The 16946-nt window shown below is 46.8% G+C and overlaps 2 protein-coding genes across 5 annotated transcripts; both read right to left on the reverse strand.

Moving 5' to 3' along the window:
* Window positions 1-1454: 1454 nt before the first annotated feature.
* Window positions 1455-6374, reverse strand: LOC112885943 (BTB/POZ domain-containing protein POB1-like). 3 transcript variants are annotated; one of them, XM_025951678.1, is made up of 6 exons: window positions 5987-6374; window positions 4316-4447; window positions 3346-3464; window positions 3197-3260; window positions 2591-2870; window positions 1455-2477 (listed from the first exon to the last, which is right to left on the reverse strand). In XM_025951678.1, exons 1-6 carry the CDS (start codon window positions 6195-6197, stop codon window positions 1667-1669), a joined length of 1617 nt encoding a protein of 538 aa, XP_025807463.1. In that variant the 5' UTR covers window positions 6198-6374; the 3' UTR covers window positions 1455-1666. The 3 variants fall into 3 exon arrangements, with proteins under 3 accessions (XP_025807463.1, XP_025807456.1, XP_025807447.1); XM_025951671.1 differs by having other exon boundaries at window positions 3346-3467; XM_025951662.1 differs by lacking the exon at window positions 4316-4447 and having other exon boundaries at window positions 5987-6349.
* A 4728-nt stretch (window positions 6375-11102) lies between these two features.
* LOC112875644 (uncharacterized protein At5g41620-like) lies at window positions 11103-16275 on the reverse strand. 2 transcript variants are annotated; one of them, XM_025939582.1, is made up of 3 exons: window positions 15650-16275; window positions 13199-13318; window positions 11103-12919 (listed from the first exon to the last, which is right to left on the reverse strand). In XM_025939582.1, exons 1-3 carry the CDS (start codon window positions 16082-16084, stop codon window positions 11447-11449), a joined length of 2028 nt encoding a protein of 675 aa, XP_025795367.1. In that variant the 5' UTR covers window positions 16085-16275; the 3' UTR covers window positions 11103-11446. The 2 variants fall into 2 exon arrangements, with proteins under 2 accessions (XP_025795367.1, XP_025795359.1); XM_025939574.1 differs by having other exon boundaries at window positions 13199-13324; window positions 15650-16274.
* Window positions 16276-16946: the final 671 nt, after the last annotated feature.

The following is a 16946-nucleotide window of genomic DNA, read 5'->3' on the forward strand; positions in this document are numbered from 1 at the left end:
ATCCACAAAAGGACCTATATATGATGCATTTTGTACGAGTTCCCCAATGATTTAACAAGAAGCAGTTCGTTCCCGTAGCAATGAAGAAAGCTTTTAGGGATCTTAATCGAAGCTTAAACATAATAGTTGGAATGCTTTCAAGAGGTAGCCACACGTTGGAGCATTCACTCATGGAAGATTCCTTTTTCAAAGACAAATAAGTGCGCACCATTATTATATGAAACAACACTTTGGTGGAGAAAAGGAAAATATATGCTGCTGACCCGGAAAGAAACATGATAACCATGGAGCCGGGGCGCAAGGGATGAGCAACTAACAGCAGCACGAAGAGGGGCAGAACATCTTAGCAATGCCGATCGCGCACACGTGTGTAGGGCACAAATCAAGCGAGAAACCAAATGGTTTCAAGAAAACTCAACAAGCAAAATAATACTCCCCGAACAAACCTGCAAAACCCTGAAGCCAATAGAACGGAGCAGTGCAATAACCTTTTCGCAGTGCCACTTTATGTATGTACAGCTAGCGATCAACGAGGCTGCTGGCACTGGTGCACCGACAGAGGGCGGTGGGAGGGGAGGATCCGGCGGGACAGGGACGCTAGCAGCGGCAGCGCACCCACCACAACCCGCTCGACCGGAGGCCCGGCCTCAACTGGAACGCCCTGTGGAGCGGATGGCACCTCGCTGTTGGCTAGCAACTTGCCATCGGATCGGCTCACGGTTGGGGCGTCGCGGCGCGCCGGACGCCCGGGACGGCGACCGCCGAGCTAGCGCTTCCGGCGACGCCGCAGCCGCGGCCGGACGCGTCCCCAACCCCAGCTTGTCTCACGTCCTGGTCTCGTAGCGTCGGTCGCGGTCGGTGAGCGGGTGTGCTTCGCCGCCGCGTCGCGGAGCCCCCGTGCTGTCGTGCCGTGCGGCGATTCTGCGTGGCAGCGAGTCGAGGATCTCACCTGCGCGTCGAATCCAGTGGTTCGAAGATGTAGCGAGTCGCCGATCTTCGGAGATTGGTGAAACCTGAAGAAACCTTCCTACCAATCTGAAGACATTGACTCTCGATTGCCTTTCCCAACAATGTGGTACATGGGACTTTTCAGATCCTGCTCGGAGAAGCAAATGCAAGATGATGCTTGCTCGCCGACAGCACGGTTCAGGACCGTCTGAACAGAACGGCAGGCGAAATCACCGTGAAACTGGACACTGCTAGGCTGCTGTCACGGGACACAAGCAGCACAGCGGCATTTGCTTCACGAGATCTCTGCTTGCTGCCAATGCGCCCCTACAGAACGCAAGAAACAAACACAACAGTTCGTACCAGAACCGAATCTTGCTCACTGGAAGGTTACATGCCGGCCAATCTAGAAACTTGAAGAGAACTCAAGTTTGTAAAAGGTTTCCCATCCGATATCTTTTTCAGCTGGTGTAATAACCTTTTTCACTATTCGGGGACAAGGATCATACAACCTTCTTCCTAGCGAAGGAACAAAGGAGGCTTTTTCACCTTCCTTTTTAAATTGTCATCACCAAACTGTCTATCAACAAAAGGATTAATGTGCATGGACAAAAGGTAAAACAAAAAGGATATCTGCAGCACACAACATTCTTCGCAACAACACCCACTCAGCCTGACGGCAGGGCAGGGCAGCACATCACGTAGCTGCCGCATCGCTCTAGGGTTGCTTTATCGTCAGCTCAGCTCTCAGGTGCAGCATCCCGTCGATGAAGAAGAGGCTGTCGTCGGCCATGAAGGTCTGCCATGGGATAGCAAAGAGATTCCTGTACCCGACCGCCTTCCCGCCGGTGAAAGTGTAGTTGCCCTTGTACTTGCTGACAAACTCGCCAGAAGGTCTCGTCCTCGCGGCGAACTCATAGTCCACTGTCACGCTCATTGAGCCCTTCTCTTGCATACCTAGGAAGAGGCCGAAGCAGTAGAACGTGCTCTGCTGCTCCATGTTACAGTGGGCTGAGAGGAAGAAGCCCTGCCCTGCGAGATGGAATGCTTGCGAGTATATCCGGCCTGAAGGGAAGAGCCGAGAGCACTCCTCACGCTTGAGATCCAAGTATGCTATGCACTGTGGGTAGGGCCGATCAAACTCAACGACTTTCAGAGGTCTGTACTTGTAAGCCCGTTCTGCAAATTTCCGACAGGTTACTGCGTCTGCTGCAAGAGCTCGTTGCCGGTGCGGTGCATCAGCCTTGTATAGAAGTGCCTCGGTGACACACTTGGTTGCTTGCTCATGGTCGATATCAGTGCATGTTAGGACCTTCCGCAGCTTCCTACAGGTCATGTGACTGAATCGCACAAGAGGAAGCAGACGAGAGCTCAAGATCTCACGTCTCTCCTCTGGTTTCGGGTATTGCGAGCGGGCCCATCGGAGCAAGAAGTCGTAGATGGTATCTTCAGATGCCACCTGAAGGTCATTACTTGACAAGATGGCTTCGATCCCAGCAAGAGGGATGTTCATCACTTCATCTTGGAACCTGAAACAAGAGAAACCATGCCCTTAGTATGCTAAGAATGATTTTCAGAAGAATATTGGGCTAAGCTTTTCCTAACAGTAGAAATAGGTCTCAATCCAGTGGATATCACTCACTTAGTCAAATCCTTGTATTTTATGGCAAGGAAATCCTTGGCTGCATCTGTCAGAGGTTGAACTGCAGCTGCCATTGAAATGGAGCACGGGAGATCTAGGTAGAGTAGTGCAGACTCTGTAGTCATAGGCAAGCTTGTGAGCAATTGGCTGCAGTACCTCATGCATGAAACAACCTCAAATTTGTCAGCTGCCATCAGGATATCCAGCAGAAGAGTGGGCTCAGTAGTGGTCAGCTTTCCACTATACATAAAGCTTAAAAGCTCCATGAGGGCGGTTTCCTCTGTTACAAGGGAACGGGAAAAAAAAAGATGATGCACAAGGTAAGTATTCATTAGAGAATCGAACAAAAAATAGATGATATTTTTCTGGGTGTGTAAAGTATGACAACAGGCTAGGAAAAACATCCATTTGGTAGGTGAAGTTAATGAGGGGAAAAAAGAGAACATAGTTTCACTACTGAAGAAATTAAAAAAGAGGCACAAACTTGGAAATAAAGAACATTCTGACACAAATAATCATAGAAATTTTTTTTCTTTAAAAAAAGAATTATTAGGCAATAAATTTGAAAGAAGTGGGATCTTCTAGCTCCTAAAGTTATCACATTACCTGAATCAGTAATTCTAAGGGTTGCATGTCTCTGATCAGATTCTTTCATGCCGTTTGAGAAAAGCTAAGAAAAAAAAGCATTTAGCTTATCAGAAAGCGAATAGACTGGAGTATTGAACAAATGCATTTCAGGAGGTTATCACAGATACCTTGAAAAAGAAAGGACTCTTAGCAGCAAGAATTGCTGAGCTGATATAAATCGTCTTTACTCGTAAAACTGGCGTACCCACAACGGTCCAAGACGAATCAATACCTTGTCCATCATCACCTGCTAAATACCATGTCAGAGAAAAAAGGACAAACAGTGAAGGAAACAAAAGGTACAAAACAGTCACAGTAGACAGATATTCTGCCATCAAAATATTCAAACTATTGTTTTTTCATGCAGATTAGTTTGCTACCTTTCAGAAAGAGAGGGTGTCTAAAGTTAAAGAAATGTAAATTTTGAAAACACTACAAAAAGAATAAAAAATTTGTCTGCTTCTAGCAATCTAAGCATGCTTATAGATCATGTAACAATCACAGATGTTAATCCCAAGGATCAAATTAGAAAAAGCAGGTTCAAGCAACCACATACTTTGTTACACCAGCATTCTACAACCGAAGTTATATTAGTTCTTCCCACAAGCTATCAATTTTGTTTATAGAACTAGAAATCAGCAGATTTGATGTAATGATCAAGCAGAATAATAAAGAACATGACAATTTGGCCTAGAAAATAGAACATGACAATTCCAGAAAAAAAGAAATAGCTTTAAGCTCCAGAACAGGGGCCAGCTTAAGATGTTTGAATTTGAGAATTCAGTCTTTGATATTTGGAACATAAACATGAAGCATAGCTAGAAGAAATGGCCTAAAAAGAACCTTGGAAGTCCTTTAACAATCGAACCAGGATGTTCTAGTTTCTCAATGATTTTTCCAACATCTCAATCTAACCAAACCCCAAATATGTTCAATTTAGTAGGGAGATCTAAATTTCCCCAAAAGCCTAAATAGACAATGTTTTTTGACAGCAAGAGCTTTTTTTTTTTGCTAAACTTCACTAAGGCTCAGAAAAGAAAAACAATAATAATATCAGCATAGAACAATATTAGTGATTGAACTTTTAGCTGTACAAACCATCTTGACCAACATCAGGTGGAGATTCTTCTATCATTGCTACAGGTTCCTCTTGATTTTCTTCATATGCATCACATTCTTCTGCTTCGACTTCATTGCAATTCGTCTGGTCTGACATGTGAGTTGTAGATTCTACAGAAGGTAATTATTGACAGTCAAAAGACGGTTTCCATCATAAACCACAAAAGGCAGATGGTAAATAGCACAGCAGAAAATCTAATGGAACAACGAAGGATTCATAAGACATAATATACGAAACATTGTTACATAGCAAATTGATCATATGTACATAACAATGTCAACGTCAAGGGGTGGAAAAGGTCTGCGTCCTCAATCTTGTTGCATAAATCAGAATATACCATCCAAAAGTAAGATATTGTTACATAAATCAGAATGCAGCATCCATAAGCAAGACCCATGATTTGTGTCACCAACATCAAGTCAAATGGAGTGTGGAAATGCCAGAAGCACAAGACAACATCTAAGATTGTGATTACCAAGATCAACAAGCATACTCAAAGGTTATGTTCTAACAGAAATTTGCTTGTAAAGGGTAGAGGTATACATTCCAAATTAGATCGATAATTATAGGTCCAGTGACAAACATTCTTTTATACAACATAGTCAATACCATGTCACTCAGTTAAACTAAAAAATACTCATGAAATGGGGACACAGGAACATGAAGAAGGTAATGCAGCAATTTGTTCCTTGAATAATAAGGTAACTCAAAACAAAGATTTTTCAGAATCTCTCATGCTAATTCCACCACACAAATATGTTAATCCTTACATTTCACGGTAAAGTTCTCAATTGTGTCGACGTGAATGCTCAGGGTATCTAATCAAGCACAAAATCTCGATCCTCAGGATATATTATCAAGCACAAAACTACTCTTCCCAGGTTACCTTATTATAAGTGATAAACTAGGGGTGTAAATTGGTGACCCTTAGGTGCACCTCCACCCCTCTCTAGTTCAAATATTTGTGCTAATTCTTCAAATTGAGATCCCATTTTGGAGAAGTAGCATAAAATTTTGAACTAAAGAAGGTTGGAGGTGCACCTAAGGGACCAATTTGCACCCTGATGATAAACTTCCCAAGGTCCAAGTTTGCTGCAAAACCACACCACACACATCTAAATATCATTGAATCAGAAATATCCATATGATGTAACCTAAAGAGTACCACAAGTGGTTTGAAGTTTTCTGAGCTGCACCCATCTGTCCTGTCCAGTGGGTCAACAGTTACAATTGTTAGCAGGTGATTGTGACATCCACATATATGACTAAAATATCCCGTAAGTGACTTCGAATTCAACGTACGGACAACCAGAATAAGTTCATTTCTTCGTACGTCCGCCAATTACTCATCCGATGCCAGGTCACAATGTCAGGCTATCCGTACGAGCACATCATGACGAGTCAAAATTGTGGAATTCCCCTCTACCCTTCCCCAAGTTCCTAGCCATTTCAAATACAGTAACTGTGAGATTCCTACGGAAATCAGATTCTAGTCCCCCAAATCACGAAATGAGACGCCAAATTTCCCACGAATTCAGAGCCCAATCGCGTCGGACATCACCGAAATCTCCACGCAGTTCGCACGATCGCAAGGAAACATATGCAGGCAGAGGCAGCCAACAACAAGCGCACAGAATCTCTGGACGCACCTTTCTCCTTAAGGAGCTCCTCGCGCCGGCGCTTGCGGTGGCGCGCCCAGTCGGCGAGCCCTCCACCTCCTGCGCCAGCGCCGCTGGAGCCCGGCGCGTCGTCGTCCCCCGGGACGACCTCGATCCGCAGCTCCCGGTCGGAGAAGTTGACCTCGTTGAAGGCGAACTCGAAGCTGGGGCCCCCGCCCCCGGGCGAGAAGTCCGGGTCCATCTCCGCCGCCGCGCCCCCTACTACTCCGCCGACGGGAAGCGGGGGGGAGGCTATGGCCGCGACCCTAGCCGGCGGAGGGCTCGAGGGGGGGGAGGAGGGCGAGATGGGATTGAGGCCGGGAGGGGAAGGAGGAAGAGGGAGCCCAGGAGGGAGGTGGTTATAATAAGGGGAGGAAGGAGGGGGGTAGAGGCGGAAGAGGAAGCGGAAGCGGAAGAGGAAGAGGACGCTCGCGAACGTTTTGGTCGTGGTGCTGCCGCGATAGCGGCGTGGAATTCGTGCTTCGGACAGTTGGGTGAGCGTCATTGCAGGCCGTATTTTCTTTTTTTTCTGAACGGGTAATTGGCGTTTCGAGTGTTTAATAATCGTATTTCCGGCTTAAATTAGGGCATGATTAGATACAAGGAGGATTAGGGTCCGAATTCTTACAGACAGTTTGCAGAGCAGCAGTCAGCATCCTTCGAGCGGATCATCCTCTTTCTCTCCTGCTTCTTCGTTCCAAAATATAGATTATTTTAACAAATCTAAATATATAGCTTTTGCTATACATCCGCATATACGCTATGTTTAGATACATAGATCTAAATTTATCAAAATAACCTACAATTTAAAACGGAGGGAGTAGAAAATTAAAATATATTTGCAAGTTTCCTAATAATATGGTTGGTCATGCATTTTTAGATCTAACTACATGGCAATTCTAGCCACCGATATAAACTCACTTAACCTGATAGGAGTTGCTACAAACTAGAATATTTTTTACGAACATACCTTAGGCACGTAATTCATTAAGAAGAAAGCACTTACACATACAATACTTGATGTAGCCAAATAGAGCTTGACTAACACAAGATCACACAGGAGAGAAACACCGAAGAAAAGGTCAAACAAGCAACCATAGCCACGAACACAACGGACGGACAACAGAAGAAGCACGGAGGAGGAGGGCACTCCAATCCTGCTACCCAAACAAAGGCCACCCGAAGAGCTGAACCTGCACAAAGAGGATAAACTATCGCCAAAGATGAGAAGGGAGAGCAAGCACGAAGCCCGAAACGATGGCGAAGCATCCACCGAAAAGCACAACCATGGTGGCAACGCATCCGCGTAAGAACAACGGCAAAGCATCAGCCAAGCTCGAAGAACACAAGGGTGGCAAAGCATCTACCGAAACAGCACGAGCATGGCAGCAAAGCATCCGCCAAAGAAGAAGCACGGCGGCAAAGCATTCGCCAGGGCCAATGATCCACCATGTGCAATTATTAGCGGACATCGCGACTAGGCGGTAAAGCATCCGCCATGACCTAGGCAACCAAGATGACAGTGTGTAAAATGAAGCAAGGCAGGTACAGAGGATGAACCACCGATCAGGCAACCAGCCTTGGGGGTCACGGTGGGGGAAGGGCAAACGAATGATGCCTCCAAGGAGGAAAACGACGCACGAGGGTGTCTCCATCATTGGCCTGCAAGCAGGCAAACGTTTTCGCCTCAGTCCCCGCCCTAGAACCACACCCCCGCAACAACAAACCCCCACGAGCAGAGCTGATGGGATGGAACCACAAATGGTGGTGGCAACCACACCATTAAAGGACAGAAACCAAAGCAGTGAAAGCACAGTTGGAACACATCAACAGCAACGCGGCGGTGAGGCGGAAGGGCGACATCTCCCAAAACTACACAACAACGCCTCCAGGGAGAGGAACGATGCCCGCAAGTGCCGTCGTTGTTGGCCCAACATAGCACTGGACAGGGCTTTTCTCCTGGTTTCGGTTCCGGAAATGGCCAGCAGCTAAATCTACTCGGAGTATTTGTCATGTGTTGTGATCGGAGGTGGCCTAGCACAAAATAACTCAAAATTTATACTAGTTCAGCCAATCGTGCCCTGCGTCCAGTCGGGGGTCGGTCGGATGTATTGCTTGAGCCCGGGTGCTCGTGAGAGTTTGGAGAGTTACAAGCTTTCGAGTGAGGATGGACGATGAGTCTACTTATAGAGCGATGCCCCCTTCCTAAACGGATGATCCTCCCTTTTATAGTCCAAGGGGGCCCTCCTTATAGAGGGTCTAGTGGAGAGAGAGAGAGAGAGAGTCTCCTTGCTCCGCTAGTCGGGGTCGTTAGCTCTGTTAGTCGGGACCGCCAACTCCGTCAGTCGGAGGCCTTGTGCGGCCACTGCCCAAGTCTTGTGTCGCGGAGTGTCCATCTTGTGCTGTCCCTGTACGTCGTGCTTCGTCGGTCGGGAGACGGGTGTGTGCCGATAAGTATGGTATGGCAGTCACGCTTCGTCCCCGACGTTACGCCCTGTCACTGCGTCGTGACGGAGGCGTATTCGCCGTATGGTGATGACGTAGCGTCCTGTCCCTTCAAGAAGACGGGCAGGTGGAATAGTGTCCCCCTGCTATTGCAGCAAGGGGAACCGTAATCCCGTGGAGGGAGTGGTTGACCCCGTACAGCAAATTGATTTCGGCGTGCATCCTTATCCGCCGCACCTGCTCCCGGAGCCTGCTAGTACGCAAGGTCCAGCTGGCCTTAGTCTCGCCGGTCGGGGATAGTAACGCGTGTAAGGCGGAGTCTGGTCAGGGATCTGAGTCGAAGCCGTGATACAGACCCAGTCCCCGAGCATCCCCTCGATCGGGGACGTAAGCCAGGTTCTCTTCGACCGGGTGGCCGGTCTGAGTCACAAGCCTAGGCAATTTGGATGAAGTCACGACCCACGAGGATGATCGTCCGTTCTAGACGCGGTCCTGGGCTAGCCAGAATGCCAGTGGAAAGTGGGACCGCTGGGGACCCCAGGTCCCTGGATCCGTCACCTTGAGTTCTTGGGAACTAGACGACGTCCGCCCGGCCACAAGCGAAAACCAACGGTAGCATAAGTGGGCAGCGCCTCCCCCTCCCCCCCAAGTGGCCAAGGGAGGGAACGACCTCCCCACCCCCAGCTCGCTGCCACGGGCGGCGACCGGAGTTGGAAGCCCCGGGCCCGAAGGTCACCGATCCATGCCGGGGAAGCGCGGATCTGGGCTCGACGGCTGAAGATCTGGCGAGAGCCGCGGGGGGAACGTTGGAGCAGGTAGGGGTAGGGCGCCCCCCCAGAAGAGGCCAACCAGAGTCGGCCGGGGAGACGCGGATCCGGGTGCCGGGGAGGAGCAGATCCGATCACCGGGGAGGCAGCAGCCCCCTACCTGCGGCCCCCCGGCCCACCAGGAGGAGGAAGGGGCGGCCGTGGCGGTCGTCGTCGAGGAAGGGACCTCCACGCCAAGGATGTAAAGATCCGGGCCTAGGGGAGGTGGATCTACCCCCGATGGCCGGCGACCGGCAACCGGTGGTGGATCCCGGCGACCGACGGCTAGGGTTTGTGGAGTGGGAGTGGAGAGGGAGAGAGTAGGAAAGGGGAAGAAGAAAGCGTGACGCGGGGGAAGAGAGTATCCCCTAAGTCGGAGACTCATGTGCTGAGATTCTTCGGGAAAGACGACGCGTGCACACAAGAAAATAAAGCATGATACAAAGTAGAAAATTGTAATGATGCATACAACAACAAATATAGCTGGCTTTTAAAACATTTACATAACCCTAAAAAAGTCATTTTCACAATTGATATATTTTTCCACGCTTGTGTAAAACTAGTGGACTAAAATATTACTAGACAAATCGGCACAAATATTTTCGTATGTTCATCCAAAAATTCGTGCATAGCAGCATACTCACCTTTGAATATGTGTAACTGTAAAATTCAAACATCACTTATCTTTCCACCTACTGACCACACTAATTTCGTGGGATGGGGAAGAAATCAATGCTATTATTTCTTACATGTACAAATGATATGGGCATCTTCATTCTTTGCGCTTATCACTAATGGAAACAAAAGAGTAAATTTCAAGAGGAAAGGGAACGAAAGGACATGTAGGTTCAAAACAGGGGCGAAGTTAGCTTCATTCATCGGGGTCAATCAACCTCGATGGAATTTCTAAATCCTTTAGTAAAAATTCTTTGAATTCAAGGCTTGCTTTGGCATGTAATGGGCTTTATTCGGACGATTTCTTATCTTCTTTGCTAGCTTCGCCTTCGCCTGTCTGTTCAAAACTTCTCCCTTATTGGCAAGCCCACATATTACTCGCCACTTATCCCTATATTTTGGTAGGATGATTTTTTTTAAAAAAAAACATCAATGAGTTGACGAGTCGAACAGCCAAAGACCAAATTAATTAAAAAGCCAAGTCAATTAGGATTTAAAAGCTACTCGTTTGTACTACCAGATGGTATGTTGACCACGATTACGAAGACTTGATTGTCAAACTCTAATCGCAGGGAATAGCGAGTACATAAGACGACCGTCAGGCCGTGTGTCCGTGCGACAACTGTCTTGGTCTAAAAAGTTGCCATATTGATGCATTGTTGAAACGCTGCTAGAAAAAAAAATTAAGATTCGCGATTAGAGATGCAACTTTTGATTTCCTAAGGTCATTGAGTCGGACAAAAACTCATCCAACTGAATCATCCCAACTTCAAAGCAAGAAATGAAACGAAATGATCGAAGATAATAACCCAGAAGTACCCATTTGCATCCCTAACAAGTTATGATGAGATACTATGTTGCTAAGCAGCCAATTACGTATTATGCTAAAAAGCAGCGTCTGGCCCAACAAGTTGATCGAAAGAGTGAAAATATTCAGTGCATTTGCTGCATCAAAGAAATTGTTTTTCGTGTATGTACTTAACAAGCTCATAAAAAGAAATAACAAATAAAGCTGGTGTAGTTAATTCAACAAAAAGGAAATCATTCCAAAGAAAAGGAGAGAATGCAGCGCGCCCATTTCAAGAAATTTTTTTTAAAAAAAGTTAAGTGATCATGGTTATTTTCACTTCAAAAACAATACTTCTAGGGTACTCATGTCCCATGCCTACTCATACAGCTGCTTATAAAACTTTCCAGAAACCTGAAGACTTCGCAGTTCAAATGTACATGCACATCAAAATAGACAGCTAAACATCCTATTAGGAACGTAACAAGACACAGGTGCCATAACCAAAATCCTTCTCAAAGTCTTGAGCTATTAGCCTATAGCATGCCGCCATCTAACTAACAGCCTAATTTACATGGAAAATGGATCACATATGGAGCTAGTATGTTCCATGTACACAGATACCGAACCAATTGACACAACCAAAGGAAGTTTTGTAGATACAAGTTAGCTATATTACACCTTTGATTTCTTCCTATGGGCCTTGAATGCCAGAACCTGCACCAGTTAGGAGGGCTCTCATTTTCTCCTGCTTGTTGAGAAGCCAGATGATGCCTTCATTCGGGCATGTCGCCCCTCTAGCCTTGCTTGCAGTAATTTTGCCTTCAGGGTGTTCTCCATCACACCTACTGGCTGTTCAAGTGAGCATTCCGAAATCTCAGGGTCCAAAGATGTGCATTGGTGTTTCAGCTGTCGCGTTGGGCTGCCGAGATTACCTAAATCCCCTGAAGTAGTGCCTTCACAAAAGAGGCTTGTTCTGGAGAAATGATCAAAGGATTCCTGCCCCAGGCAATCAACATGATGAGCATCCTGGCTGTTCTTCGATGGCACATTGTGAGATCCTCGAGTAATTTGGGCGCTTGTTCCATTCTGCTCTTCTGCAGGAGTAATTCTGGCATTGCTTTGTGAGTCGATTTCTGGTATCTTACTGGCATGCTGCAGTTTGCTGCTACCGGACCTTGTGGTGTCTTTATGTGAATAAACTGGCATACTGGACATGCGTGAACCTTCAGCAGCCATACCACGAGGATGCTCTGATCTTCTCTTTGGTACATCTATGCTGCCTGTGTCACTTCTGCGAGGCCCTGTATGTTCATGCATGTTCAGTTCAAAGCAATGCAAATCACTAGCAACAGAATCATCATCGTCATCTTCAGCAAGCTGAGGAGCACTGGTGGCTCCGTTCAAATGCACAGACTCTAGGGATTGCCGACGCATTCTAGTACTATCATTCATATGTTTTTCATTGTTCTTAGAGCTATCTGCTCGTTTGGAAAGGAGAAAAGTCTCTATTTCACTGCTGAGCCTCTCCGTTATTGTGGTTCCATGAGCCAAGTCCTCTTTGACAGCAATATTTTGCATTTGCATTCGCTCATCAAGCCATGCTTCTGAAATATGGAGCACTGATTTATCAAAGTTAAGCTCATAACTCTTGACATTTCTTTGCTTTACCACCCTGAGTTCCTCTTCATAGTTCCTGATACCCATTGCAAACTGATCACAGAGGTCTTCTAAGAGGCGATTTCCTTTCTTCTCCTTCTCAAGGTCCTTGACTGCCTTGAGAAATGCCGATTTTATTTCAGATAACTCCTTGCCTAACTTCCTGTGGAGGTCCTCAGAATGTCTCCTGAGACCTCTCTCATCCTCTAGTTCACCTTGCAGAGAATGCACAACTGTGTCAATCTTCCCATGGTCCTTGTTTTTCCTAGCAAGTTTGTTCTCGGAGAGTTGCCTCATCAGTGACGAAACTTCATGTCGGTACCGCAGTCTCTCTTGCATGAGTTCTTGAATATGCGTCTGAGCCTGCTGTAACTCCAATTTCAATCCTTTAACCACTGACAAGTTAGCAGTGTGCTGTTCTTCAAGGCTCCAAATTCGATTTAGAACCTTCAATAGCTCTGTGGATGTTTGAAGGCCATAACTCACTCTCATAGATCTACCCATGATATCCAGAGAACGAGTTGGACTAATAGTCTGATTTACATTGGTTTCCTGTAAAGTAGAGATATAAAGAATTACACGATTGATGAGTGCTCTTCACTATTCTAATTTTTACAGCCTGAAAGCATAACTTGGATACACATTCAGTTACTCTAATCATACAGGGGAAAAAACACTATGAAAGAGCTAATTTTGAACAAAGTAAATTGCTACATTGAGATAATACTAATAGCATGCGCCTAGTAAGATCCATTTTCATATAATGCCAAAGGACCTTGTAATTAGCCCACAAACTACAAAGTTATAGCAGAGAAGGATATATATACATACCCCAACTGAGCTGGTAAAACTTGCAGGAGAAAAGGGTTGTATTCTGTGACTCCTTTCTTGATGCAGCTTATGGTGTTTCATTGATGAATCTGCAAGGTGCCTACCAATGCCACCTGAACTCTGCGGCTAAAATAGGGAAAAAAAGCATTATCAGGGAACAAATATGGAAACAACTTTGAGCATTGAAAAGAATAAAATTTAGCACACAAATGACTACAATCTTTGTTTGTTTGGCCTGCAGATCTTGTGGTCTCATAGTGTGATGTAATCTACTCCAAATGTGTTCTATCTTTGATTTGGAATATATTTTAATGGAAAAGGTTATTTAGGGTTTAAGACGTCCTTATATTGAGTTCATGTATGTTGCAGGTACTCCACCTTCAGTCCAAGGTACCCATAGCGTTTACAGTGGCCATTATAGTGGTGGACAGGAATTAGACGCTACCAAGACAATGAAGCAGTTAAAAATTAGCAGTTTCGAATAGAGATGCCATTAACTGAATGGTAGCTACGCTGTGGTGGTGGTAACTGCCCCTGTTGCAGTCCTAGGCTCCTGGCAGCTGATATAGTGGTAGCATTGCTGCAAGTTGTATTTACTATTATTGTAAGGACATACATTTGTTATGCTCATTGTATGTAATATGGTAGCTATCACTCGCTAGTATGATCATGTGGAAGTTTTATATGCAAATGAATATTTTTAAGATTTGAATGCAAGGTTGTATACTCCAGCAATATCATCGACTACCTGATATTTGATACATCAAATCAAATCTGCCACCACCTGACTATCAGCTCATCCGAGCTTATTGCTTTATGTTCACAGAAAAGTGACATTCTACTTAATGAACAGGTGTAATACAAATAGTGTTAGACCTAATACTAGCATGTAGAGACATGTTTGATACCGAAGTACCAAACATATTACTAGCTTGTGTATAAAACAATAAGTTGATGCACAATTGCAGGTTCATGAACAAATAAAGAGAGAATTTTGGTAGAAATCCTCCTGGACAAGAGGCTTCCAAAACCATTCGTTCACAGTCCCTCCGACCTGTAATGTCTGTTCTTTTCGACATGGTCAATTTACCAGTGTTAGGCCAAGTACTATTGTAAAAAGCATACAACTATTAGCACCACTCCACTGGAATTTTGACATATAGTAAATTTAAGTTGGAAGGATCCGTTGTAATTGGGCAGACTCTCCTGATGGCCTAAGCTGCCAAGCTTTTACGAGTCTATTGTATCAAACGATATACTGGTCATCTAAAAGAACAATATACCGGTACTGGCCAATATACTCTTTTTTTCTTTTAAAGGAGGTACTGGCCAATATACTGCATTATCAGCACAGTGTAATATAGAAATGACATGTATTCACAAACTTGCAGTCAGATGGAAATACTTGATTGAATTAACTCCTAGATGGTGATGTCGAGTTCATATCAAGGCTTATGACTTTCAGTATCAGGTAATATATCAAGCTCTATGGTCACTGTCCAAAATTGGTAATTGTTCATGATAGTAACTATTAAGTTATCTGCACATGCAATTTGTAGCACAAAAAGTACGTATAATAACAATACTTGCGTATTTGTGACTATATATTTTGTGATTCAACTGCAGACTAGTAGTGAAAGTAACACAAAAGAAAAATTGTTGGAGTTCAATGGCAGAACATAAGTCAGTGAAATACATCAATAAAAAGTACTTTGTAATTTTTTAATTTTTTAAACTTCCATAACACTATCCAATCACATTTTATTTCATTTGACAAACAAATGCAGTTATTTATCCTAGGGACAGAACCAGCCAAGAATATGGTCGGGGGGTTCGGCTCATTACATGACAGGATGAGACTTGAAATCCAAATAGTGTTTCACTTAAGGATTTATTAATTTCATCGCTGGTGCTGACCTTGATTTTGCCTGCACCCAGTACATACATCAGTAGGACACACTCAGTCCTTCCCAATTTGCTACCTTTAAATTCCAGCATGCAATTATTTTTGTGAAGTGAACGGTAGGACAAAATCGTAGTAGCATCACACCGACCAACAGAAGGTCCACACTGCTTTCCACCTAGAGAAAACTGCACTGGGCAGTCAAAGCTGGTACCACCAAGCAAATCAATGAACTGGGGCCAAAACCTACTAGCCATGGAACGGACAGTTCGACAGAACCATGTGCAGAGGAACCAAGCAAACAACACAAACAATCAATAGTTATATGTTTAGATGGATAATCAATAGTTATATGAACGCCAGGAAATGGGAGGAAGAAGGATAAATCGACGATTGAGAATGTTCATCATCGATTAGTAAGCACTCCAGCCCAGGATTCCATGTTCGCTGCGAGAGCAGGAGGAGCAAGCCACGGGATCCGCGGCAATCCGTCCGACTCTGATTGCCGTGCCACGCGAGTGAAGGGAGAGCGAATGGGAGACCCTCACCTGGTCGAATTCCGCGCCGCCGCCGTGCTCCCGGCCGGCGGGAGCGACCCTCCCGCCCCGCGGCCTGTGCCGGCGGCCCTCCCGCGCGACGTCGTGGATCTCCCACAGGCTGGCGCCCAGCTGCCGCGCCGAGGCCGACGCCGAGCTCCTCCTCGCCGCCGCCGCCACCGCGGCGCCCGGCCCCTCCGGGTCTCCGTCGTCCTCCATCTTCCACGAGGGTGCCGGCGTGCCGGGCCCCGCCCGGCGCCTGGCCCTCCCGAGCCGCAGCCGCAGCGGCACCGGCTCCCGGCCCGCGCTCCCGGAACCCCCCGGCTGCTGCTGCGCCGCCGCCGCCACGCCTCTGGCCCCAGGAAGAGGAAGTAGCGGCTCCGCCGCGGCGACAGGCTCGACCACTCCTGCCGTTGCCGCTGCGGGGCCGGGCGGTTGCGGTTCCATGCCTATGCGCTGTGCCGGGCTCCCCGTGCGGACACGCGCGCGGCGAGGGCTAGCCGCCTAGGGCCTGGGCCATGGTAGAGGGTCGAGCTGGCAGGCAGAGGGACAGGGAGGTGTGGCCGTGGGAGGGGCTCCTTGCCCTCGAGGTGGTGGGGGAGAGCGGAGCGGAAAGGGGGGAGGCTTGGGAAAGGAGTGGGGAAGCCCGCCGGGAAGAGGACGAGAAAGGTTTCAGCGGCGGCGGGGGCAGGGTGGGCCCACCGGCCAGCGTGTGATGTGAGCGGCTGTCCGGCTGGGCGCCCTTTTTGGTTTGGTTTCGCTTTGGCTCCCTCGCGCCCTTTTTCCCGGTCTCGTTTTTGGGCTTTTTCTTTTTTGCCTCCTTTTCTCTCCGTTTTGACTAAAGAAAAAAAAGCGCCATATAAAAATTCTAGCCTATTCCTTCACTGCCACAAAATTTTAAGAGTTTTCTTCAATGCTAGAAATTTTAATTTATGCCTTCAGTGCCATTCCATTTTCTTTTCCATCCATATGCTGTAACTGAGCTGTGAAAAGACGAATTTCCTCCCTAGCCCCACGTATCTGCTCTCTCCTCTCTCTCCTCCCGCGTGGACTCTGCCGAGCTCCACCGTCTCCACGCCGGCGGTCACCCTGCCCCTGCACCGAAGGCTGTTCCAGTGAGAAAGGAAGCGGTCGCTGATCGATCGATCGTGCCCGTGCGTGCGTGCGCAGGCTGCAGCACCAGCGCGCCACGGTGGAGGAGAAGCTCGAGTTCGCGTTGCGGTGAGTGGCCTCCCACATCGAGGACGGGGACACGGAGACGGAGCTGGGCAAGCCGGTGCTCACCAGTCACCACCGAGTTCGGGCTGTC

The sequence above is a fragment of the Panicum hallii genome, chromosome 1 (genome assembly GCF_002211085.1).
Source record: "Panicum hallii strain FIL2 chromosome 1, PHallii_v3.1, whole genome shotgun sequence".
NCBI lineage: Eukaryota > Viridiplantae > Streptophyta > Magnoliopsida > Poales > Poaceae > Panicum > Panicum hallii.